A 25,794-nucleotide genomic window follows, 5' to 3' on the forward strand; every position below is an offset into this window, starting at 1 on the left:
GTTGCCTGATCAAGTTCTGCAGGGGCTGACAGTGACCTAATCAAAGCTGATAACTCTTGGAGATCATTTATAAAACTCTGTGCAGTAGTTGACGTGAATGTATGTGTAGCGTGGTGAGGTGCATATATTATTACTCAGACATATTTTGAATGAGATGAGATAACTTCAGACTGTATTTTCTATGTTTAACCCGAATGTTAGTATTAGATCGAGAGTGTGACCACCATTAATGGGTTGGTCCTATGACACTGATTAACCCCTACTGAATCTAAAATGGACACAAATGCTGTTTTCAAAGGGTCTTCTGGGTTATCAAAGCGAATATTAAAATCTCCAACAACTAAAGCTTTGTCTAAGGAAATAACCAGGTCTGAGATAAAATCTGCAAATTCAGAAAGAAACTCAGAATATGGCCTACATACATTATATTAGTATGAAAAACTTCAAATGTATTGAATTTATAACCAGGTTTTTGTGTTACACCAAGATAAATAAATAACCGTGACACCTCCTCCTCTGTCAGACGAGGCTGGTGTATGTAACTGTATCCAGGAGGACTAGCTTCATTTAATGCTATATATTCATTTGGCTTAATCCATATTTAAGTTAAACACAGTACGTTAAACTCCTGATCCGTAATAAGTTCATTAACAATTAGTGCTTTAGATGTAAGAGATCTAATATTTAATAGCCCCACCTTTAGATCAAAGGTGCTGGCAGCGGCTGTACAGTCAGTATGATCTATTTTATATTGATTAGGTTACTGGAACAAACTCTCTGAGTATTTCTACATTTTTGTTTAGCTCGGGGAACAGACACAGTCTCAATGTAGTGGACCCTGAGTGACGACTCTATGCAGCTAGCAGATAGTCGGTTTAGCCTGTTCGTCTGATCCCTGGCCTTGGCTCTGGATTGTCAGAAGTTAACTAGACCTGTTCTGAGACTATGAGCTATGCTGCAAGAAATGAGAGCAGCACCTTTCCGAGTGGGAGGAATCCCACCCTAACAGGCCAGCAGTGCCCTCAAAATTAGTCTAATTATCTATAAAGCCCACACTGTTTTCAGAGCACCACCTGGACAACCAGCAGTTCAGCGACCATAACCTGCTGTAAGCTATATTGACACGCCACACTGGGATGGGGCCAGAGCATACTACAGCATCAGACATCACCTTTGCTAATTTAAACACCTCTACAAAGTTAGTCTTAGTAACCTCAGACTGACGAAGGTGTATATCATTAGCTCCTACATGGATAACTGTCTTTGAGAACCTGTGCTTGCCTAGGACCCTAAGATTACCTGCTATGTCCAGCACCCTGGCTCCCGGTATACACCTGACTAAAGCTGCTGGTGCCCCTAAAGGCCTAGCTAATTTCACATGCTGTATGATAGAGTCCCCTATAACCAGAGCTTTTTCAAGGTTCTCAGCGGGTGCATCACCGAGGAGGGCAAACCTGTTCGACACGTGAAGCAGAGGGGAGTGGTGCTCCCTCAGCAGTAGCTTTGGCTCTACACTTATGCCGCCGAGTCGTCACCCATTCGCCCCGCTGTGAGGGCTCTAATGCCGGAGTTGGGGGATTACGAACTCCACCTAGGGCATCCAGACTTTCCCATGCAGAAACTACACTGTTCTCATTCTCACTAGCCCTCTCTAAATTCTGGATGTGCACCTCCAAAACTGCAATCTTCTCCATCAGAGAGCTAACTAATCTGCACTTATCACAAATATCATCACTAGCAACAGAGGAAGAATGACTAAACATCCTACACTCAGCACACTGAACAAGCTGAAGGTGTGCCATGATGAAAGGATTCACGTACCTTTCTTGAGGATCTGCTGATATTAAAGCAGATCTGATGTGGATGCCCTCCACTTGTGGTCTTTATGCAGGAGGAGAAAAAAGAAAGCTTCCAGTCTTGGCATTCTTCCGAAAAAATTTAAAATGCGGAAAAAGGAAAGTGAAAGTACAATAAAATCAGAGGCTGGTGTTTCAGTCTTTTTGTACCGTGTGATTCTTCTAAAAGCAGATCAAAGGCATGTGATATTTCAAACAATTTATCTTTTTTGTAATTCTGAGAAATAGTGACAACATCTGGTGTATTTTCAATTCCTCTAAAAGTGTCTTCACAAGAATTAAACCATTCAGAATGAACAGTAAATGTATATAGATCTTCTCATCCACTGTGCATGAGATCTTGTGCAGCTATCAGGTCTACAAGTCTACCATGTCTAGTAATATACAACCCCGATTCCAAAAAAGTTGGGACAAAGTACAAATTGTAAATAAAAACGGAATGCAATAATTTACAAATCTCAAAAACTGATATTGTATTCACAATAGAACATAGACAACATATCAAATGTCAAAAGTGAGACATTTTGAAATTTCTTGCCAAATATTAGCTCATTTGAAATTTCATGACAGCAACACATCTCAAAAAAGTTGGGACAGGGGCAATAAGAGGCTGGAAAAGTTAAAGGTACAAAAAAGGAACAGCTGGAGGACCAACGTGCAACTCATTAGGTCAATTGGCAATAGGTCATTAACATGACTGGGTATAAAAAGAGCATCTTGGAGTGGCAGCGGCTCTCAGAAGTAAAGATGGGAAGAGGATCACCAATCCCCCTAATTCTGCGCCGACAAATATTGGAGCAATATCAGAAAGGAGTTCAACAGTGTAAAATTGCAAAGAGTTTGAACATATCATCATCTACAGTGCATAATATCATCAAAAGTTTCAGAGAATCTGGAAGAATCTCTGTGTGTAAGGGTCAAGGCCGGAAAACCATACTGGGTGCCTGTGATCTTCAGGCCCTTAGACGGCACTGCGTCACATACAGGCATGCTTCTGTATTGGAAATCACAAAATGTGCTCAGGAATATTTCCAGAGAACATTATCTGTGAACACAATTCACCGTGCCATCCGCCGTTGCCAGCTAAAACTCTATAGTTCAAAGAAGAAGCCGTATCTAAACATGATCCAGAAGCGCAAACGTCTTCTCTGGGCCAAGGCTCATTTAAAATGGACTGTGGCAAAGTGGAAAACTGTTCTGTGGTCAGACAAATCAAAATTTGAAGTTCTTTATGGAAATCAGGGACGCTGTGTCATTCAGACTAAAGAGGAGAAGGATGACCCAAGTTGTTATCAGCACTCAGTTCAGAAGCCTGCATCTCTGATGGTATAGGGTTGCATTAGTGTGTGTGGCATGGGCAGCTTACACATCTGGAAAGACACCATCAATGCTGAAAGGTATGTCCAGGTCCTAGAGCAACATATGCTCCCATCCAGACGACGTCTCTTTCAGGGAAGACCTTGCATTTTCCAACATGACAATGCCAAACCACATACTGCATCAATTACAGCATCATGGCTGCGTAGAAGAAGGGTCCGGGTACTGAACTAGCCAGCCTGCAGTCCAGATCTTTCACCCATAGAAAACATTTGGCGCATCATAAAACGGAAGATACGACAAAAAAGACCTAAGACAGTTGAGCAACTAGAATCCCACATTAGACAAGAATGGGTTAACATTCCTATCCCTAAACTTGAGCAACTTGTCTCCTCAGTCCCCAGATGTTTACAGACTGTTGTAAAGAGAAAAGGGGATGTCTCACAGTGGTAAACATGGCCTTGTCCCAACTTTTTTGAGATGTGTTGTTGTCATGAAATTTAAAATCACCTAATTTTTCTCTTAAAATGATACATTTTCTCAGTTTAAACATTTGATATGTCATCTATGTTCTATTCTGAATAAAATATGGAATTTTGAAACTTCCACATTATTGCATTCCGCTTTTATTTACAATTTGTACTTTGTCCCAACTTTTTTGGAATCAGGGTTGTACAGCCCATTAAGACAGCTAAGCTACAGCTGTTCATGATATGGGCTACTGACTCCAGATATTGTGAGAGTCATGCAGCATACAGAGGGGTGGATTGATGGAGGGAAACCACAGTACTATTCAGTTGGGAGAACCTGTAGATGAGCTTTTACACAGAAAGTAAGGATCTCCTCACTGATGGTGGCATTACTGTAGATGGTGTATGATATGGAGCACAGGGCAGCTTTCCATAGAGCTTGAGGCTGGACCAATAGTGCAGATTCTGAACTCTGAATCTCGAGAAGAGTCTGTGTTCATGTTGTAGGCTGGAGCACGTGAGCCATTTCATTTTAGTATTGCCTCTACTGAGACTGATGGATCCACCACCACTGCATCAGAGGCCTCTTGAAAGTGTGAGGTCCATTTTAGTTCAGTACCTGTTCTCTTGCAGGGGAGATTTAAATCTGACCACACACCAGACCCCTCTGCTTGTCCATCCAGCTTCCCGTTGGCTTTTCTTTAAAAACCCAGGAAGTTGCCCCATTGCATGCACATGGCACCTTCCATTTTTTGAAGTCTTGCAGTAAGGATGCTCTGGACATTTCCCTGACAAACATGTTATCACTATTCAGCATGTTGATTAGGTGTGATTGTTGTTGTAGCTGTATATGCCCACATGCAGTTTGGGACCCCCAAGTCCCCCATCCTGTCATCTCTAGAAGATGAAGCATCCAGCTGAATGTGTATATAAACAGAGCCATTTCCTCACCACCTGTACAGTTTCACTGTCCATTTCACGCAGCACTTTTTGTGGAATGTGGACCTTATAAATAGGTGTTGAATTTAGGTAAAAGGAGAATACCAGTCAACAGTTCGGACAGACCCTCTAATTCAGTCATTTTTCTTTATTTTTATTCATTAAAAGTCACTTCACGTCTTCAAGTAATAATGGATGTCATTTCTCTTTACTTAGTTTAGAGCAGTTCTCTAATTCTATGGATTACTATAGTTGTGAAATAGGGCTATTTACTGTATTTTTATTATCTACTATTTGATCTCAAATGCATTAAGAAGGCAGGAAATTCCACTAATTAACTTTAGATAAGGCACACCTGTTAAATGAAAAGCATTCCAGGTGACTACCTCATGAAGCTGGTTAAGATAATGCCAATAGTGTGCAAAGTGTCATCAAGGGAAACGCTGGATACTTTGAAGAATCTAAAATATCAAACTTTTTTTTTTACTTTTTTTGTGTACCACATAATTCCATACATGTTCCAAATGTTATTTCATAGTTTTGATAAAAATAGTAAAAATACAGAAAACCCTAAGAATGAGTAGGGATGTACAAACTTTTGATAGGTATTGTGTCTCTCTTACCACTTGCAGCTTCATGACAACCGGGAGAGGTGGTGCTTCAATGTGTTCTAGTCTTTTCATAATTTCATGTGCTATGTCTGTCACCTGCTGACTCCATTCTGCCACAATATAAATTTGTGATTGCTGTAAGTTTCATGTCTGAAGCACACTCTGATTGGCTGGCTGAAAATGGTATAAGAAGGGAGCTGATCAGTCTTTAATATATACTAGCAGTTACCTCCACTCTTCTTCAACACTACACATTTATTGTGCTTCATTTGTAGACCAGACGATTTCAGGAATCTTTTAATCCAGGACACCTTAATCACACCTTCATGCAATCATCATACCATTATAGCCCTGAACTAGATTTGGTGACATGACTAGAGGTAGAGCATACACACAGAGTCATTTCAGCCAATGGTCGACGGCGAGAATATAATTCACAGCATTCCATGGACAACCTATTTTGGACTGGTGAGGTCTTTTCCACAGATTATTTGTAGGTAAGAATCACTGTATACTGTTTAGAATTGCAGCTGTCAACAAAATAGACTCCATGTTAAAACTATAATGAACAAAGTACAACTGTGGTTACACAGTTGTACTTTGTGGTTCTATAGGACACAGTTATAGAAGTGAGTTATTTATAAATCATACTATCTGTTATCATCCAGATGAGGATGGGTTCCCTTTTGAGTCTGGTTCCTCTCAAGGTTTCTTCCTCACCACCGTCACCTCAGGCTTAATCATCAGGGATAAATAAATTTCTCATCTCATTATCTCTAGCCGCTTTATCCTGTTCTACAGGGTCGCAGGCAAGCTGGAGCCTATCCCAGCTGACTATGGGCGAAAGGCGGGGTACACCCTGGACAAGTCGCCAGGTCATCACAGGGCTGACACATAGACACAGACAACCATTCACACTCACATTCACACCTACGGTCAATTTAGAGTCACCGGTTAACCTAACCTGCATGTCTTTGGGCTGTGGGGGAAACCGGAGCACCCGGAGGAAACCCATGCGGACACGGGGAGAACATCCAAACTCCGCACAGAAAGGCCCTCGCCGGCCACAGGGCTCGAACCCAGACCTTCTTGCTGTGTGAGGCGACAGTGCTAACCACTACACCACCGTGCCACCCCATAAATAAATTTATTAGGGATAAAATTAGTTCATATGCTTAAAGTCTTTATTTTTCTGTAAAGCTGCTTTGCGACATCTATTATTAAAAGTGCGATACAAATAAACTGACTTGACTGTATAGATCTTTTAATATGTCCACATAGATCTTAGAAAGCTGTATTTCCTCCAATGCATTAATCATGACACTGTGAGGTAATATGCCAAAGGCACCCCTGAAGTCCAAAAAGACAATGAGAAGTTGAGCAGACTCATGTTTGAAGTCATCAATGGCAGTCTTTAAACGAAAACATGTTTATTCATACCTTGCCACGCAGTAAAGGCCTTTTGTTTATTAGACAAAATTCCAGTATTAACCAGCCATGGTAGTATTCTTGAGTGCAGAAGCTTCATAAAGACTTTTTAAACAGAAAGCAGCTTGAAAGAATGATGTCTTTCCATGTTGAGGGATCTTCTGGTATATTGTCTTTTTATGGGATTCTGTGAATGAGTGTATCTTTCCATGAGCTAGGAACTTTACCATTAAGCAGATGGGAATTAAATACGCTTTTTTAATTAAATGTATTGAATATTTGAATTAAATGTGCGTGCATGTGTGTGTGTGTGTGTGGGGGGGGGGGGGGGGGTGGTTTGGTTCAGTGTAAAAACTGTGATTTAAAGTGTGTTTGTGCGATTGTACTCAGAGGTTGTGTTTGGTTAATTCCAGAACGTACCACTCCATGATGCTTTTGTGTGCGCGGATGACTGAGGTCTCGATGTCAATGGGGTGATATCTCATTCCTCTGAGCTCCATCGCCTCATCCAGAGCTCCAACCACATACAGGGCATCATGTCTCTCTGTAAACACACCACACAACATGTCTATATCACTACACTCTGTGTGTATATATATATTAGTGCTGTCAAAGTTAACGCGATAATAACGCGTTAACGCGATCTCAATTTAATGCGATTAAAAAAAATAGTGCCGTTAACGCAAATTCTAATTTGGCCCTGCGAGTCACCCGTAGTTCCTGTTGAGGCTTGTCGCGCGCTGCTTCAATAAGAGTACATATGAGTGATGGAGAAAGGCATAGACATATAAACATCTTCGCTGCCATATTGGATGGGGCAAAGTGGAGATTCTTCAGCCGTCTCTGGTATAGACAGTAGCCGAGAATAAAAATGCCTCATTCATGTGCTGCGTTTAACTGTACCAACAGGTTTACCGTCCAAACGAGATCACATGGGATTACCTTTCACAGGTGAGACTGGAAAAATACTTTTCAATACTGTTCCTTCAGTCTTCAGTTTCCCAGCTCATCTCCACTGGGTAGGTGTAGAGTTATAAGCAGTGAGAATTAGATAATACAGTGCCACACTATGATGAACGTTTTTGAACGTATGATGAATGTTTTTATTTTTGTTATCTGTTTTTTTTCTTCTTTTATGGCAAATACTTCTCTTCAAAAGAAACTAATGAAGAGTAAAATAAATTTTTTTTTTATTTTCACAGTGATATGCACTTTATTTTTCATCCCTTGGTTTTCTCATCTAATATGGAAGTTATGGATGTCAGTGGCTGTGACAAGACGTGTTATGCTCTGCAATAAAAAAAAAAAAACATTGGTACAAAGCAAGCCCATTCACTTTTTTATGCTGATAAGAGAATTACAATGCTTTTTCATGTGACAAAAATGTGCGATTAAATTGCGATTAATCGCGAGTTAACTATGACAGTTGCGACATTAATCGCGATTAAATATTTTAATCGCTTGACAGCACTAATAGATAGATAGATAGATAGATAGATAGATAGATAGATAGATAGATAGATAGATAGATAGATGACCTCCACTGGCGTCAGTGAGCTCAGTGCGTCTCAGGAATCCCAGGTATCCGGTTCTTGCCCACACAGTCTGTGTGTCTCCAAAGCTCAGGCGTGAATTGAAGTGGTCAGACTGCAGCGTCTCGTCTCCGTACACCGTAAAGTAACCGCTCCCATTGTGACTGCTGTGCACCCAAATCTACAATGGAGAAGAACCATGAGGAACCATGAAGAACCATGTTAACATTATAGACGTGATGAGAAATGTGGATTAAAGTAAAAACACACCTCTCCAAGATGAGAATCTCCTAAAGGACCCTTGGTTTCAGGATTAGCAATGATGATGCGTACTCCAGGTAAAATCTGCAGATTTAAAGTGTAGTGTGTATTTCAGTGGTGTTGTGTCTCCTGTAAGATTAAACACCACACTAGTGTGTAAAGTGTTTTACCTTTCCAGACTCCATGAGTGGCAGACTGTGTGGAGAACCTCGCTCAACCAGACGCACTCTGAGATAAAAACATTCCATTGTTACTGTTCACACACACACACACACACTGCATCGACAGAAAGGGAAAAACCTCGGCAGCTTTCTACAAACATTTCTGTATGAGTTCACAGCTGGTCGAGTCCACACAAACTTCAACTATAATTATGGTCTGTGATCACAGTTACAGAAAGCATGTCATTCTCTTTCTCCCTCTCTATCTCTCTTTCACACACACACACACACACACACACACCTGTCATGTCTGAGCGCTCTCATGTCCACATACACAGTTGTTGGGTCTGGTCCAGAAGTGCCCTAAAAAATAAAAATAAAAAATAAACAGAGAGAGAGTCACACATCTTTACTGAGTTTTAAGAGTGACTGCAGTAAATTAGTAAAAAGCAGATTTTTCAATAAAAAATATGGAAATAAAACAAAACACAACTTCAAGCAGAATTGCCATCAACAACAAACAGCTCTAGAAGCTCATCTCATTATCCTGTTCTACAGGGTCGCAGGCAAGCTGGAGCCTATCCCAGCTGACTACGGGCGAAAGGCAGGGTACACCCTGGACAAGTCGCCAGGTCATCACAGGGCTGACACATAGACACAGACAACCATTCACACTCACACCTATGGTCAATTTAGAGTCACCAGTTAACCTAACCTGCATGTCTTTGGACTGGGGGGGAAACCGGAGCACCCGGAGGAAACCCACGCGGACACGGGGAGAACATGCAAACTCCGTACAGAAAGGCCCTCGCCGGCGGCGGGGCTCAAACCTGGACCTTCTTGCTGTGAGGCGACAGCGCTAACCACTACACCACCGTGCCGCCGCTCTAGAAGCTGGAACATTCATTATGTTTACATGCAACCTGTCATCTGGTTGGTTTGTGTGAAACACAGAGCTGAGTGTAAACAGGTAAGAGGCCGTGTGTCACAAACTGCCATTAAAAAGCCCAGTGGAGATGCAGATTCCGAATGCACTGTATACATGTCCAAAGAACGCTCCTAAAACACTAATAATATTGGGATATCCCACATGTCTTAAACAGAAAACACTAAATTCAGAATAAGGACAAATTAGGAACATCCAAATGGAATATTAGTGTGTATGTAAACATACAAGGGTGGCACGGTGGTGTAGTGTTTAGCGCTGTCGCCTCACAGCAAGAAGGTCCGGGTTCGAGCCCCGTGGCCGACGAGGGCCTTTCTGTGCGGAGTTTGCATGTTCTCCCCATGTCAGCGTGGGTTTCCTCCGGGTGCTCTGGTTTTCCCCACAGTCCAAAAACATGCAGGTTAGGTTAACTGGTGACTCTAAATTGACCGTAGGTGTGAATGTGATTGTGAATGGTTGTCTGTGTCTATGTGTCAGCCCTGTGATGACCTGGCAACTTGTCCAGGGTGTACCCCGCCTTTTGCCCGTAGTCAGCTGGGATAGGCTCCAGCTTGCCTGCGACCCTGTAGAACAGGATAAAACAGCTAGAGATAATGAGATGAGATGAGAAGTCTGTGTGTGCGTGTGTGTGAGTGAGTGTGAGAGAGAGATTTTACAGCTGTTGATCACACAGATGAAATTGATAGATACAGTGCTCTGAAAACACACACACACAATGTATTTCTGTCCACTCAGCAGAGCAGTAATACAGGACATAAATAATAGAGATTCAGAAACTCACATCTTCTTACAGTTAAAATGTGGATTGTATCAAGATTATCAGGGATATAAAACACCAGCATTGTCTCCATATGTGCCGCTACTAATGATAGCAGACATGGAACAGTATTTTTCTCGTTGTTTCACTCTCCTTTTAGGCACCACTACCAATCCCCTGATGAGCAGTCTGTGGACATGTCCTAGGCTGCCGTATATGAAGGCCTGAAGTCTACACTTTAGCTCTGAGATGTTATTCAGGATAATAGTCATGAAATCTCCCTTGAGGCTATAGTTAAATATGTAGTTTACCTCCAGGACAAACACCTGTCTTCATTTTCAACAACACCTAGTGTATTAGCAGAGAGATTTGCAAAAATATTGAATGATTGTTACAGAAGTTAAGCATAGCATGTTTGCTGTACATAGCATGTTTCCTGTACATTTCACAGAAGGTGGTAAATGGATTGATATTTTTGTTATAAGAGGTTCTATTCTGTCACTGAGCCATTGAGAATGTGGGGTAGAGGTTCAATAACCTGTTCTGAGAAGGCTGAGTAGTAGAAGTCCAGACTGAAAGAGAGAGATTCAGTCTGGTGAGAAGAAACTGCAATCTAGATTGTACTACAAACTTTAGAATGTCCTCATTTGAGTGCAGAATGAGACATGAGGCAGCAGTGTTGGTGGTGGTTTTAAATCTGGTAAAGTCCACCAATGGTTGTCATTGAATGTCCACTACGTTATGGTTTCTCTAACATTGGTGAGTGGGTCAGTTATAAGGCTTTCTGAGACTCTCAGTGTCCCGGAGCTATCCCGTGCCCACTCTAGGAACAAAGAGGTTTGGACAAAGAGATCATTCAGATCCAGCCAGTCTGACCAGAACCCAAAACCAGCAGAAAGTGTGTCGAGTTTCCTGCTGAGCTTCCTGTTGAAGCCAAGGAAGTGAGGCTCTAAATCCCCTGCAAATGGCATCTTGTGTCTCTTTATATCCAGAAACAGAGAGGAGTGAGACGGTCCTTTAACATTTCTCTCATCATTGTTCAACATATTCAGAAGGTGGGATATCTGTGTGCCAGTGTAGATCCATATTATAGTCAGTCCCCCATGTGTGTTCAATCCAAACCATTTTCAGATTAAACTCACTGATTTCTTATTTCTTTATTTTAGTGAATTCTGTTGAATATGAACATAGATGAAATATGAAAATAGATGTTGTACTTTAGACAGTGAAATTTGTCTAAATACCCTCCAGCTTCATGATAAGGGCAGCTGGCAATCAGAACCAGTCTGGATGTAATAGAATAGAATAGAATACCTTTATTGTCACTGCATAAATGTACAACAAAATTTAGTTCATCATAGGGGAGCAAAGCTGCTGTGTACGTGCCCACCGCCACTTTTGGGCACTTCAGCCCAAGGCCGTCCTACAGTATGTTAACCTAACTGCATGTCTTTGGGAAAACTCTGAAGATGTTCGTTTGTTTCTTCCCTTCACCAGGAATGTTGATTTTAAGAAGAAGAAACCTTTAGTCGTCACATGCACACTTCAAGCACAGTGAAATTCATCCTCTGCATTTACAGTGCCTTGCAAAAGTATTCATACCCCTTGAACTTTTTCACATTTTTCCACCTTACAACCACGAACTTAAAAGTTTTTTATTGAGATTTTATGTGATAGACCAACACAGCACATAATTGTGAAGTGAAATGAAAATGATAAATGGTCTTTAAAATTTTAAACAAATAAAAATCTGAAAAATGTGGTGTGCATTAGTATTCAGCCCCCTGTACTCTGATACCTCTAAATACAATCCAGTGCAATCAACTGCCTTCAGAAGTCATCTAATTCGTTAATAGAGTCCTACTGTGTGTAATTTACTCTCAGCATAAATACACTTGTTCTGTGAAGGCCTCAGTGGTTTGTTAGAGAACACTGAAGAACAAACAGCATTATGAAGACCAAAGAACTCATCAGACAGGTCAGGGATAAAGTTCTGGAGAAGTTTAAAGCAGGGTTAGGTTATAAAAAATATCCCAAGCTCTGAACATCTCAAGAAGCACTGTTCAATCCATCATTCAAAAATGGAAAAAGTGTGGCACAACTGCAAACCTACCAAGACATGGCCGTCCACCTAAACTGACAGAGCGAGCAAAGACAGCACTGGTCAGAGAAGCAGCCAAGAGGCCCATGATCACTCTGGAGGAGCTGCAGAAATCCACAGCTCAGGTGGGAGAATCTGTGCACAGGACAACTATAAGTTGTACACTCCACAAATCTGGCCTTTTTGGAAGAGTGGCAAGAAGAAAGCCATTGTTGAAAGACAGGCATAAGAAATGAAGGGGACACAGCAAACATGTGAAAGAAGGTGCTTTGGTCAGATGAGACCAAAGTTGAACTTTTTGGCCTAAATGCAAAGCGCTATGTGTGGCAGAAAACTAACACTGCTCATCACCCTGCACACACCATCCCCACTGTGAAACATGGTGGTGGCAGCATCATGCTATGGGGATGCTTTTCTTCAGCAGGGACAGGGAAGCTGGTCAGAATTGATGGGAAGATGGATGGAGCTAAATACAGGGCAATCCTGGAAGAAAACCTGTTGGAGGCTGCAAAAGACTTGAGACTGGGAAGGAGATTCACCTTCCAGCAAGACAATGACCCTAAACATACAGCCAGAGCTACAATGGAATGGTTTAGATCAACGAATATTCATGTGTTTAGAATGGCCCAGTCAAAGTCCAGACCTAAATCCCATTGAGCATCTGTGGCAAGACTTGAAAATTGCTGTTCACAGACGCTCTCCATCCAATCTGGCTGAGCTTGAGCTATTTTACAAAGAAGAATGGGCAAAAATTTCAGTGTCTAGATGTGCAAAGCTGGCAGAGACATACCACAAAAGACTTGCAGCTGTAATTGCAGCAAAAGGTGGCTCGACAAAGTATACCACAAAGTATACAAAGCACAAAGCAGGGGGGCTGAATACTAATGCACATCACATTTTTCAGATTTTTATTTGTTTAAAATTTTGAAGACCATTTATCATTTTCGTTTCACTTCACAATTATGTGCTACTCTATGTTGGTCTATCACATAAAATCTCAATAAAAACGTTTAAGTTCGTGGTTCTAAGGTGGAAAAATGTGAAAAAGTTCAAGGGGTATGAATACTTTTGCAAGGTACTGTAACCCATATGAAGCACTGGCCACACGCACACACACTCAGAGCAGTGGGCAGCCACACCAGAGGACCCAGGGAGCAGTCAGGGGTCAGGTACCTTGCTCAAGGGCACTTCAGCCCAAGGCCACCCCATGTCAACCTAACTGCATGTCTTTGGATTGTGGGGGAAACCGGAGCACCCAGCAGAAACCCACACAGACACGGGGAGAACATGCAAACTCCAAACAGAAAGGCTCTCGCCGGCCACTGGGCTCGAACCCGGAACCTTCTTGCTGTGAGGTGACTGTGCTAACCACTACACCACTGTGCCGCCCCAAGGCATGTGTATGTTTCATGATGAAAGTACAGATGTACTGGTTGTGATGCTATTGCAAGTACAGGGAGTTAGTGTTTGAACAATACCATCAACTCTCTTTCTCACAATTTAATCAAGGCTGAAATTTACAAACAAACAAAGTGCTTTTAAGCCTGGAGTAGATATTAAGAGAAAGTGAAATTAACTTGAATAGTTTCAGTTCTCATATTTCTATAATTTTATGATAAATCAAATATAAGATTATGAACTTGTGAAATTATGAAACCAGTTTCTAGATTTGGGTGGCACGGTGGTGTAGTGGTTAGCGCTGTCGCCTCACAGCAAGAAGGTCCGGGTTCGAGCCCCGTGGCCGGCGAGGGCCTTTCTGTGCGGAGTTTGCATGTTCTCCCCGTGTCCGCGTGGGTTTCCTCCGGGTGCTCCGGTTTCCCCCCCAGTCCAAAGACATGCAGGTTAGGTTAACTGGTGACTCTAAATTGACCGTAGGTGTGAGTGTGAATGGTTGTCTGTGTCTATGTGTCGGCCCTGTGATGACCTGGCGACTTGTCCAGGGTGTACCCCGCCTTTTGCCCGTAGTCAGCTGGGTTAGGCTCCAGCTTGCCTGCGACCCTGTAGAACAGGATAAAGCGGCTAGAGATAATGAGATGAGATTCTAAATTTTTCGAATTTCAAGACTGAAACTGTTCTACTGGCAGATCATGTTGCTTCTTTCCACAAACGAATGCTTGAAACACAGTTTGCAGAAGTGATCAACTCACTTGGAATTGATCAAATTTGTCTTAACAAAATGATAAAAATACTGACCGGAAGAATATGTTTATTACAAACTCATCACAAGTAACTCAAAAAAAATCAAAAACTGAAAAATGCTACATAAAGTATTCAACCCCCAGATTCTAGAAACTCCAAAAGAAATATCTTGTCTTAATGAGGACATAACTGACTTATAATTGGTCTTCAACTGTGAAATATTAAAACGGCTCCCATTTTCTGAACAAAACCACCTCAGTTAAACTGGTCATTGAAGTCTGTCAGTCTGAAGGAAAAGTGAGAACATGAAGATTGAGGAGCATTCTAAGGAAGATAAAGATTCAGTCATATAATTTCATAATTTAGGAGAGATGTGTACAATTATATCTAAGAGGCTGTTGGAACTGCATCACATCAGCCAAACGCTTCACCTCAATTAACATCACCTCGACAGTGAAACACAGTGGTGGCAACATCATGCCCCCAACCACTTTTCATCCTCAGAACCTGAACTCTTTGTCAAATTTCAAGGGAGAATGGATGGAGCAAAGCACAGGGGGATTATTACAAGAAAAGCTACTTCAGTCTGCTAAACAAAAACCTAAAGCTTGGGAGAAACTTCACCTTTAAGCAGGACAATGATCCCAAAACAACGCTGAATTTAATAACAAAAAAGTGAACGTTCTACAGCAGCCAAGTCAAAGATCTGAATCCCATTGAGAACTTGTTTGAAAATTGCAGTCAACAAACAACAAACTTAAAGAACCTGGATCAAATTCGACAGGAATGACAAGTGAAAATTCCAAACAGCATCCAGATCTGTTAGGAACATCATCTGACCCCAACAAACTTAATCCAGACAAATCTGATAACATCTCCCCCTTCCCCAACACACTACACAGTAGATCCATCTGGTCTGCTTTCACACCACTCTCTTGTACATGAACAGCATACTGTTAAACTGTCAGAGTTCATGCTCCTCAACCATAAAGCTACATCAACTCCAAAAGTATTGGCACTCCATGAAAACATACAAAATTCAGGAACATGCTATGATGAGCTTGGGAACAGTAGAGCTTTGTTTTAGTAGAATAAGAAGTTATTTTTAGTGCCACTTTTTCTGCACACACACACACTTTTGAGAGAAAAGACGTTTTGGCATTTAGGCATCATTTTATTCTGAACCACTTAATAAGACACTAGTAGAGAATTTTGAATGCTCCCCCATGCACAACATCTCTATAGCCTCGTAATTGGATGCATTCTTCCATCATTAAGACGTTTGTGATGAGATTAGACAAAAAAAATAAGTAAAATAAACACACATACACACACACACACACACAACTGTAACTGCACTGTTAGAAACAGGGGTACAGTAAAAGTTCATTTCTGTCCCCCAAGGTACAATCTACACTCATGTACCACTTGGGACTCATTACTGGACCTCAAGGGAACTATATATACACACACTGTTTTAGGGCCAAAAAGGTGCATACATGTTCCCAAGCATTATATAAAGGGTACAAATAAATACCTTGTATGGTACTCCCCAGTGACAAGCCATTATACCCTTAAACATACAATAATATGCTTCATTTTCTGAGAGTGTGCATTGAGGCCTGGTGAAGTTTAGGAGCTGCATTTTGTTTCTCTCAGCTTCTTTACTGCAACTCTTCTAAACAGTTTGTTATGGACAGGGCATCTAATCTCAGAGTTTGAGCCCAAGAATTTTATTAATGAATGACAAATGTAATTGTCACTGATTCTTTTGTCAAAGACAAGTCATACCAACAGAATTTGTGATAAATAGCAATCAGACTGTATGTATATCTTTTCTCCTTGAAGGGTACTAATAATTGTCTTAACAGAGTTGTGTTATAGAGGTTTCAGAGGTCAATAAGTGTGTGCAGTTAATTTTGATGGTCCTTAGTCATTAGTCCATGAAGCTGGCAGTCATACAGGAGGAAGCAGTTAAACACCCAAACCATAAGACCTGCTCACACAGAGGTTAGCACAGGACACAATGCAGAGGCAAAGAACCCTGACAGAATGACTGAACAGCAAATTAAGAATTTCATTGTGCAAGTGGACATGTCCTTACTGTGCATATGACAAGCACTTTGAACTTGAACATTATCAGACCTCAACTGCAACATCTCTCTGGTACCTAGTATCATATGATTCCTTTGAAGCGTCTCTTTAAGTGTCTGTCTCTTGTTGATACCTAGGACAATCCAACATCACATGCTCTGTTCCTGTAGTCCACAATGTTCACATTAACATGCTTATCCATTATGTTTAATGTACTGTTCAGACCAGTGTGACCAAACCTCATCCTTGATATAATGTCTTCCTCCTTTCTATTTCTATTGCTTCCTCTCATTTCTCCTACTTTTTGAATGCTGTAGTAATATCAACCCTTATTTCCTCTATCCCACTCTTCCTGCCATTTCTTTCTTGATTATACTTTTAACCTCCGCCTTACTATATTTTACATCCATACTTATGTTTCTTTCTTGTTGCTCCTTTAGCATATCTGTCTGCCAGCTCATTTCCCTCCACACCAATATGTGCAGGAATCCACATGAATTTTACTTCCACCCCTGCTCTTTTAATTCTGAATATTGTTAGAGTTATGTCTAGTATTTGACTGCATGTATTTACTACTTTTTAGTGTACTACTGGAATCAGAACCCATCAAAACTGACTGGTTTTACTTCCTCTACCCAGCTTAAAGCAAGAAGAATCCCCTGTATATACTGCTAAATTATCACCAACCTTTTTGTTGAAAATGACATTAACTTCTGGAATGATAAACGCTATTCCTACTCTATTGCCCAATGTTTTAGATGCATCTAAATATTTTAACATGTTCTGCATAACTTTTGATGTATTTACCAACTTCATTTTTGCTTATATTTTCCCTTTTCTCCTTCTTTAGCAGATTTAAATCAAGACTTGTTTCTTCTAGAATCCATGGTGGGACAACACAGAGTGACACAGTGGGATTTACCATTTTGTCAGCTATTCCAAACTCATTGATCTTATTCTCTGTTGTCCAACCAAAACTCTTTGTATGTTCTTTTTCCTTCTCCTGGCATAGTTTTAATACATTCTGAACCAGATGACTTTCGTTATGACCCCTTAAATTTGTCCAATATGTTAGTGCTATCTGAGTTCTTCACTTTTCCAAAGGCATTTCACCTACTTCTACCTGAAGAGCTGGTATCGGAGTAGTCTTTATGGCCCCACAGCAGTCTCAAAACTTGACTCTGGATTGTGTCCAATTTTTTAAGTAATGTCTTTGATGCCGATTCATATATTGTACATCCATAATCAAGAACTGATCTGATTAGACCTCTATAGATAGCCTATTTGCTCCCCACTCTCTACCCCTCAAACGTCTAATATTCACTGTCTTTTTACATTTTCCTACTATTCTTTCTATGTATTTTCCACGTGAGCTTCTTGTCAAACCAAATCCCTAAATATTTAAAACAAAACAATCTACTCTTTCTAGTTTTTCTCCATATAATTTAAAGACTAATTTGATTATCTACTTTCTTTTTAGTAATAAAAAACAAAAAAACCTGTCTTTACAACTGCAAATCTAACCCCCCCATTCTTGTGCCCATGTCTCTACTTTCTCTGTTGCTTGTTGCAGTTTCTTCACTATAAACTCTATATTTCATCCCCTTTTCCACATTACCCCATCATCAGCAAACGGTGAAACCCCAATAGACCCATCTACGTTACTAAATATTTAATTTATCATAATTGAAAACAATATTGGACTTGCTATACTACCTTGTGGGGTTCCATTTTCTACTAAATAATTCCCACTATACTCTTTTCCTATTCTTATTGAGATCATCCTATCAGTTAAAAAACTTTTAACCCATCTATGAGTATTACCCCTCATTCCACATCATATGCTTTTTCAACATCCCCCCCAAAAAAAACACATACACACAAAAAATAAAATAATAAAATAATTAAAAAAAAAACCCACAGCCACTACACTCACTCTATTAACCTGAGCTTTCCTAATTTCATGTTCTAGATACAGCACGGCTTATAATGCTTCTTCCTTTCCTAAATCCACTTTGATAACATTTTATTACACCTTTGACTTCTAAATAATAAACTAACCTCTCTTTAATCATCCTTTCCATAATTTCCTACATGCGATGTTAGGGCAATCAGGCTATAACTCAATGCCAAGCTTGGATCTTTACCTGGTTTACAAATAGGAACAATTATAGATTCCTTCCATTGATTGGGCAATGTTCCTTCTTCCCATAGCTTATTATACATTTTTAGTATTTCCTTTTCATCCATCATTTCTGTCACTAAGATTTTTTTAACATTATGTAACTTATTTGGTCTTTCCGTGGAGTTGTCTTTCCGGATATCTTCAGTGCTTTATTCAATTCGGTCATTGAAAACATCATATTAATTGTATTTCCATATTCCTTTTCATCCTGAAGTGCTTCTATGTTTTTAGCTATTGTCCCTTCCCTCTCTCTTTTTTCCGCATCCCTCAAATTACCTGTATTATGTACTTTAACAAAAGGTCCTTGCTAATAATTCTGCTTTGTTCTTATTGTCCATCATTATATCTCTACCATCTTTCATTATCGGATACCCATACTCTTTCCTATTCCCTGGCATTCTTTTAATCATACTCCATACTCTATCTAATGGTGTATTTCTACCTAGAGATTCACAATATTTCCTGCAATACTCTTTTAGTCTGCTTTATTATACTCCTCACGTCTGCTTGCTTTCTCTTGTAATCAATCAAATTTTGAAGACTCTTTCAAAACTTTGAAAGCCTTATTTCTACTTTGTATTGCCTTAGTGCATTCTTGTGTCCACCACGAAACTAACTTTTCCTTTCTATTGCCACTTCTTTTTGGGATAGACTCTTTTGCTGCTCCTATTATAATTCCACTTATTTCAGAATTCAAGGCATTAACTGGTTGATTTATATTTACAACATTCAATTTCTCCTCACATAATCCTTTGAACTTTCTCCAATCAGCTTCCTCAAATTTCCATCTTCCTTCTCTTTCATCCCTTTTTATATCATATCCTATTCCTATACTAACTAATATTGGGTAGTGATCACTTCCTAGAGTACTTCCTTTCAGTACCTTCTAGCTACTTTTTCCAGCCAGTGATTGTGAAATCAGTGTGATATCAATTGCTGATTCTGTGCCTCTCACCACATTCACCCTTGTGCCTGAACCATCATTTAAACACACCAATTCCTTTTCATCCATTATTTCTTCTATTATTTCTCCATTTGGGACTTATTGGTTCCCCCATATTGTGCTGTGTGCATTGACATCTCCACACCAGACTACTTTCCCTCTCCAATGCTCCAAAATTGATTCTAATTTTCCTCTCTGTTTACATGGGTTATATAAAAGTTTATAAATTTTCATACTTCCTTCTCTAGTCCATACTTCAAAATCACTACTATTTCTAATTCTTGTAATGTCATTAGCTGTCTGTAGTTCATACCTTGTCTGATAAATGTTGCACATCCTCTACCATTTCCACTGACCCCATTTTGTGTATGCTACAATATCCTTTAATATTAAAGGGCATATCCTGGACCAATTTAGTGGGGTTTTTTTATAGGCAAGGCAAGGCAAGGCAAGTTTATTTATATAGCACATTTCATACACAGTGGCAGTTCAATGTGCTTTACAGAAGTAAAAGCAAAACAGTAAACAATAGAAAATAAAATTACATAAAATAAATGGGGAAGAAAAATAATAAGAATTAAACAATAGTAGAAATAAAATAATAAAATGAAGTAAAAGTTCAGTAAAAGAAAAAAAACAGCAGAATAAAACAGAATAAAAGTTAAGTAAAATTTAAAACATGCAGAGACTGTAAAAGTTAAGAGTTTAAAACATGTAGAGATGACAATATTAATAATTTAGCAGAAAGCATCTGAAAACAGCTTGGTTTCTAGATCTGAAGCTGCCAACAGCAGGAGCATTTTTGATATCCTCTGGCAGTTGGTTCCATAGCTGTACTGCATAGTAGCTAAAAGCTGCTTCACCACACTTTGTTTTAACAACAGGTTTTACCAGTAAATTTTTCTGCTGCGATCTGGCAGATCTGATTGGGTTAGGCCGCTGTAACATATCAGAGAGGTAATTGGGCCCTGTACCATTTAAAGATTTGTACACCAGCAGCAATGCTTTAAAGTAAATTCTGTAGCTTACTGGAAGCCAATGAAGGGACCTTAGAATTGGAGTAATGTGCTCTGTTCTTTTTGTTCGTGTGAGAACCCTAGCCGCTGCATTTTGAACCAGCTGAAGTCGTTTGATGGTCTTTTTTGGCAGGCCTGTGAAAAGGCCATTGCAGTAATCAACCCTACTAGAGATGAAGGCATGCATAAGTTTTTCCAGATCATTTTTTGACATAAGTCCTCTTAGTTTGGAAATGTTTTTTAGGTGATAAAATGCCGTTTTAGTGATTGCTTTCATGTGACTGTCAAAATTTAGCTCGCTATCAATGAAAACACCAAGATTTTTAACCATTTCTTTTGTTTTAATCCCCTTTGTGTCAAGAATAGTGGTAATCCTGAGCCTTTCATCTTTTTTCCCAAATAGAATTACTTCTGTTTTATCTGTGTTCAGCTGAAGAAAATTTTGTGACATCCAGTTGTTGATTTGGTCGATACACTGGTAGAGACATTCAAGGGGGGTATAATCATTAGGTGATAGAGCAAAATAAATTTGGGTGTCATCTGCATAGCAGTGATACAAAATTGAGTTGTTCTTGATAATTTGCCCAAGTGGGAGCATATAAAGGTTGAATAGTAATGGTCCAAGAATCGAACCCTGGGGGACACCACAGGTCAAGGACATTGATGTTGAGGTACAATTTCCCATGGTAACAAAGAAGCTTCTATCTTTTAAGTATGATTTTAACCAATTGATAACTTTACCAGTCAACCCAACCCAGTGTTCAAGTCGATATAGCAGTATGTTGTGATCAACAGTATCAAAAGCTGCACTGAGGTCCAGTAACACCAGGACCGATGTTTTGCCTGCATCAGTATTAAGACGTATGTCATTTATAACTTTAATCAGCGCTGTTTCAGTGCTATGATTGGCATGAAATCCTGACTGAAAGTTATCAAAACAGCTGTTTGACATCAAGAAGGCAGTTAATTGATTGAAGACAATTTTTTCAAGGATTTTCCCGATGAATGGTAGATTTGATATTGGCCTGTAGTTGTTTAATACTGAAGCATCCAGATTATTCTTTTTAAGTAGGGGCTTTACAACGGCTTTTTTCAGGGACATAGGAACAATGCCAGTCTCTAGGCATTTGAAGCACATCTGTAATTATAAGATGAAGAACAGACTTAAAAAAGTTGGTGGGCAGAATGTCCAATTCAGATGTTGGGGAACTGAGATTTTGTACAGTTTTTTCAAGAGTCTCATAATCAATTAAACAAAATTCTGACATTGTGTTGAAGTTATCTGTCTGTGTCACTGGTGATTGCAGTTTTTCAATTATTTGCAACTGAGATATATTATGAGCAATATTCTGCCGTATTTTATCAATTTTACCTTTGAAGAAGGATGCAAACTCATTGCATTTATTAACTGAGGGAAGTTCAGGTGCTAATTGTGGTGGGGGATTAGTTAGCTTCTCTACTGTTGAAAATAGCACACGGGCATTGTTCATATTCCTGTTTATGATGTTGGAGAAGAAAGACTGTCTTGCTTTACGAATTTCATAATATTTACAAAGCATCTCTTTATGGATTTGATAATGGATGTGAAGTTTAGATTTGCGCCATTTTCTTTCAGTCTTTCTACATTCTCTCTTTAGCAGTTTAACAGCTGGGTATTGCTTCCATGGTGCTTTCTGCATTGACTCTTGATTTTGAATGGAGCAATATCATCCATAATTTGGGTCATATTTAAATTAAAAATTTCCAGTAAATCATCTACAGAGTCTGACATTTTGGTTGAGATCTTAGAGAGAGCTTGCTCAAAGAGAACACGTGTTGTCGTTTATGACTCTCCTACCCATAGTCGTTGAGCTGTTCTGAATGTGAGGAGACATAGAAACATCAGAGAAAACACAAAAATGATCAGATAAGGCCAGGTCAACAACAGTAGTAGAAACAGTAAGACCCTTTGTGATGACGAGGTCAAGAGTATGACCACGAGAGTTGGTCGGCCCCTGTACATGTTGTACTAGGTTGAAGTTGTCAATAAGTGCAAGTAGTTCTCTGGCACAAGTGTTTTCAGGATTATCTACATGCAAGTTAAAATCCCCAGATATAATAAGACAGTCAAACTCTAAGCAAATGACTGACAACAGTTCACCAAACTCTTCCAGAAAAACTTTGGCTGAATGTCTCAGAGGCCTGTAAATAGTTAATAACAATATGTTAGGAGAGCATGTAACAAGTGCACATAAGTGTTCAAAGGATGTAAAATCACCAAGTGAGGATTGTTTACATTGAAAAGAGACTTTGAATATATTTGCGATCCCTCCACCTTTCCCCTGTCGGGTAACATTCATAAAATTAAAATTTGGGGGAGCTGCTTCAATAAGGGTGGTAGCACTATTTGCTTGATCCAGCCATGTTTCAGTTAGAAGCAAAAAATCAAGATTGTGTTTGCAGATAAGATCATTAATTAAAAATGACTTGTTTGAAAGTGATCTAATGTTCAGAAGAGCTAGCTTTACAGAAAGTCTAGAAGTAATATCCGCTTGGGCACTCTGATGTTGTTTTGAAACAGGAAGGAGACTAGACTGGTTTACCCCTTGGGTTAAATATGCTCTATGTTTTCTATTTCTTATCAACACAGGAATAGAGAATGGCATAGGCATACTGGGTCCCAGCTTGTTTTCAAAACTACACCCAATGCAAGGACCCACAGCACGTCATACAAGACTCTCTGTATGTTCCATTTGGTTTGAGGGTGGAAGGATTGGAGATGTCATGTATCTTTTAGATGGTGAAAAAGTTTGGTAGCCAGCTGAAAGTCCTGGGCGAACACAGTTCAGTCTGTTGGTTGAACTGGGTACACTGCTTGTCGCGACAGATTTGGGCTAGAAAAAGAGAGTGTAGCCATTGGCAGCAGTCTCTGCATACTATTAGGGAAATCCATGCAGGGGGGAGATGGAGATGGTACAATAAAATCAGAAGAGCGAAACTTTGGTGAGGTCTTTGTAAGTGTCTCCATGACTGTCTCTGTGGTGACTGTCTCCCTGATAGTCTCTGTGATACTTGCATGGGGTCGAGATGTGGATGATGCAGCCTTGACATGATTATCTTTGGTCAGGTCCTCAATCTGGATGGACCAAATGATGGATGATGGAATCGCATGCTCACATTCTCCGTGTGATTGTTGATGTCCTTGGCAGTCTGCCCCAGATGGTTCTTGGCAGTCTGCCCCAGATGGCTGTGTGTCCTTGGTGAAGACTTGCATAGATGATTGTTTTGGCTTTACTAGGTCAGTCTGCGACATCTTATCAACTGTTTTCCTCAATGTTGGCTGAGAGAAAATTGCATGTTGTAGAGCAAGTCTATAATGATCCGCTAAGACTTTGGTCCCAATCCAGCTGAGTTCAGTGCTATTTGGCTTGAAGAATTCTCTGCGATTCCAGAAAAGGTTAAAATTGTCTATGAAGTTCATACCGGATGAAAAACAAGTTTTTCCAAGCCAGGTGTTAAGACTGAAGAGTCGAGTAAATGCAAAGCTTCCCCTTGCAGGGAGTGGGCTACTGATAAAAGATTGTATTCCAGTCTTATAGAGATCAGAAAAATGTTTTCTGAAATCATCTTGGACAAACAGCTGTTCTCTGAAAACATCATTTGCTCCCACATGCACAACAATACGTTTGATAGTTTTATGCTTGGACATGAGTTTCAAAATGCTGTCTTTGGTGTCAGAGATGGATGCATTTGGAAGGCAGCAAATAATCATCCCATGTCCTTTTAAATGTCTTACAGTGGAATCACCAAGAACAAGGGTTGTGGGATCAGGTGGTGCTATGAGCTGCTTTTTGCCTCTTCCCACAGCTCTTCGGTTGTGGTGCGATCTCTTTCTACGATGTGTTTGTCCGCCTGAAAATTCCACTTCCACATCCCTGAGGCATTCAAATTTGTTCTGAAGCCTTATGGGCTGTGGATTTTCCATAGGATTGTAAATCCTATTGTAATTTGTAGACCTAGCTCTATTTCTAATAGCATGGCTGTGGAGCATGGGTTGCATAGTATCAGAACGAGCTGGTGTTGAGATAATTACTCTTCTGTTTTTATTTTTGGGCCTGCCACCCATCATGTGCCAGTTTTCTGTACTCACATTTTGCCCTGTTAGATCGATTAATTCATCCACTCGATCTGCAATGCCATCGGCCTGTCGAGGTGCAATCTCTGCATTCTCAGCCACTGTTTCTGTACTCCTTTCCTGAGATATCGCTCTTAATTCGTCCGTCTTTGGCAGGGCATCAATCTTTGATTCCAGGATAGAAATCCTCTGTTCTAGTTCTGTGCATTTTCTGCAGGATCTCCTGGATTTTTTGCCCCCTGGCATTTTGTTTTAAAAGCTAACTTATCTTATAAAGATGAAAAATAAAATGAAAAAATAGTGGAAATTAAATGAGAAAGTAAAATAAAATAAAGATCAAGCAGGAGCAAAGCAAAGAAGCGTCCTACTCACTTGAGTAGGCAGAGAGACATTATATGAAAGTATGTCCCTTTACACACTCATCCAGAGGGGTAATTTTGCACAAGGTCATCTGTCTACAGCAGAAAAAATAAAATAAAATGCGTCTGGAAAAATCCCAAGGGAGTCTGGAGCCAGATTCGTGACATCACGTGCGGATCCACCAGCAGGCTGAGAGAGCTTGCACAGTCTGTTTAGCAAGCTTGCACAGTCTGTTTACCAAGTTTAGCAGCTAGCGATTTTGCATTAAAATATGGAATTGTCACCTGAGCTTCTAAACCCATGGATTCATGCATCAATGCTCATCTATCTATTGTTACATAAATCATTTTTTCTAATTACTATTATGTATTTATACATTTCTTCATTTAGAAGAGTGTGGCAGCGGGGGCGTGGTCAAGCGCCGGTCTGTGACAGGAGGGCGGAGTCAGGGAAGGTGAGTGGCAGAATCACTACACCTGACGGCAATTAACCTGTGTTTGTGTGTCTTCCCAGTAACCGCGCCCTATTTAAGGAGGCAGAGGGAGAGCAGAGGGGGAGCTTCCC

General features: G+C 40.1%; 1 protein-coding gene across 7 annotated transcripts in view; it reads right to left on the minus strand.

Annotated features, from left to right (window-relative positions):
• dip2ca (disco-interacting protein 2 homolog Ca) overlaps positions 1 to 25,794 on the minus strand; it is a 210,705-nt gene that overhangs the window by 5,577 nt on the left and 179,334 nt on the right. For 6 of the 7 annotated variants that reach the window (XM_060899648.1, XM_060899645.1, XM_060899646.1 and 3 more), the window contains 5 exons: positions 8,877 to 8,938; positions 8,585 to 8,642; positions 8,424 to 8,498; positions 8,160 to 8,334; positions 7,042 to 7,165 (listed from right to left, as the gene is read on the minus strand). In XM_060899648.1, the coding sequence (XP_060755631.1) occupies positions 7,042 to 7,165; positions 8,160 to 8,334; positions 8,424 to 8,498; positions 8,585 to 8,642; positions 8,877 to 8,938 (494 nt within the window). Of the gene's footprint in view, positions 1 to 1,829; positions 1,926 to 7,041; positions 7,166 to 8,159; positions 8,335 to 8,423; positions 8,499 to 8,584; positions 8,643 to 8,876; positions 8,939 to 25,794 lie in introns of those variants that run through there. The other variant, XM_060899647.1, reaches the window with a different exon arrangement.

Source organism: Neoarius graeffei, chromosome 19 (assembly GCF_027579695.1).
Source record: "Neoarius graeffei isolate fNeoGra1 chromosome 19, fNeoGra1.pri, whole genome shotgun sequence".
Taxonomy (NCBI): Eukaryota; Metazoa; Chordata; class Actinopteri; order Siluriformes; family Ariidae; genus Neoarius; species Neoarius graeffei.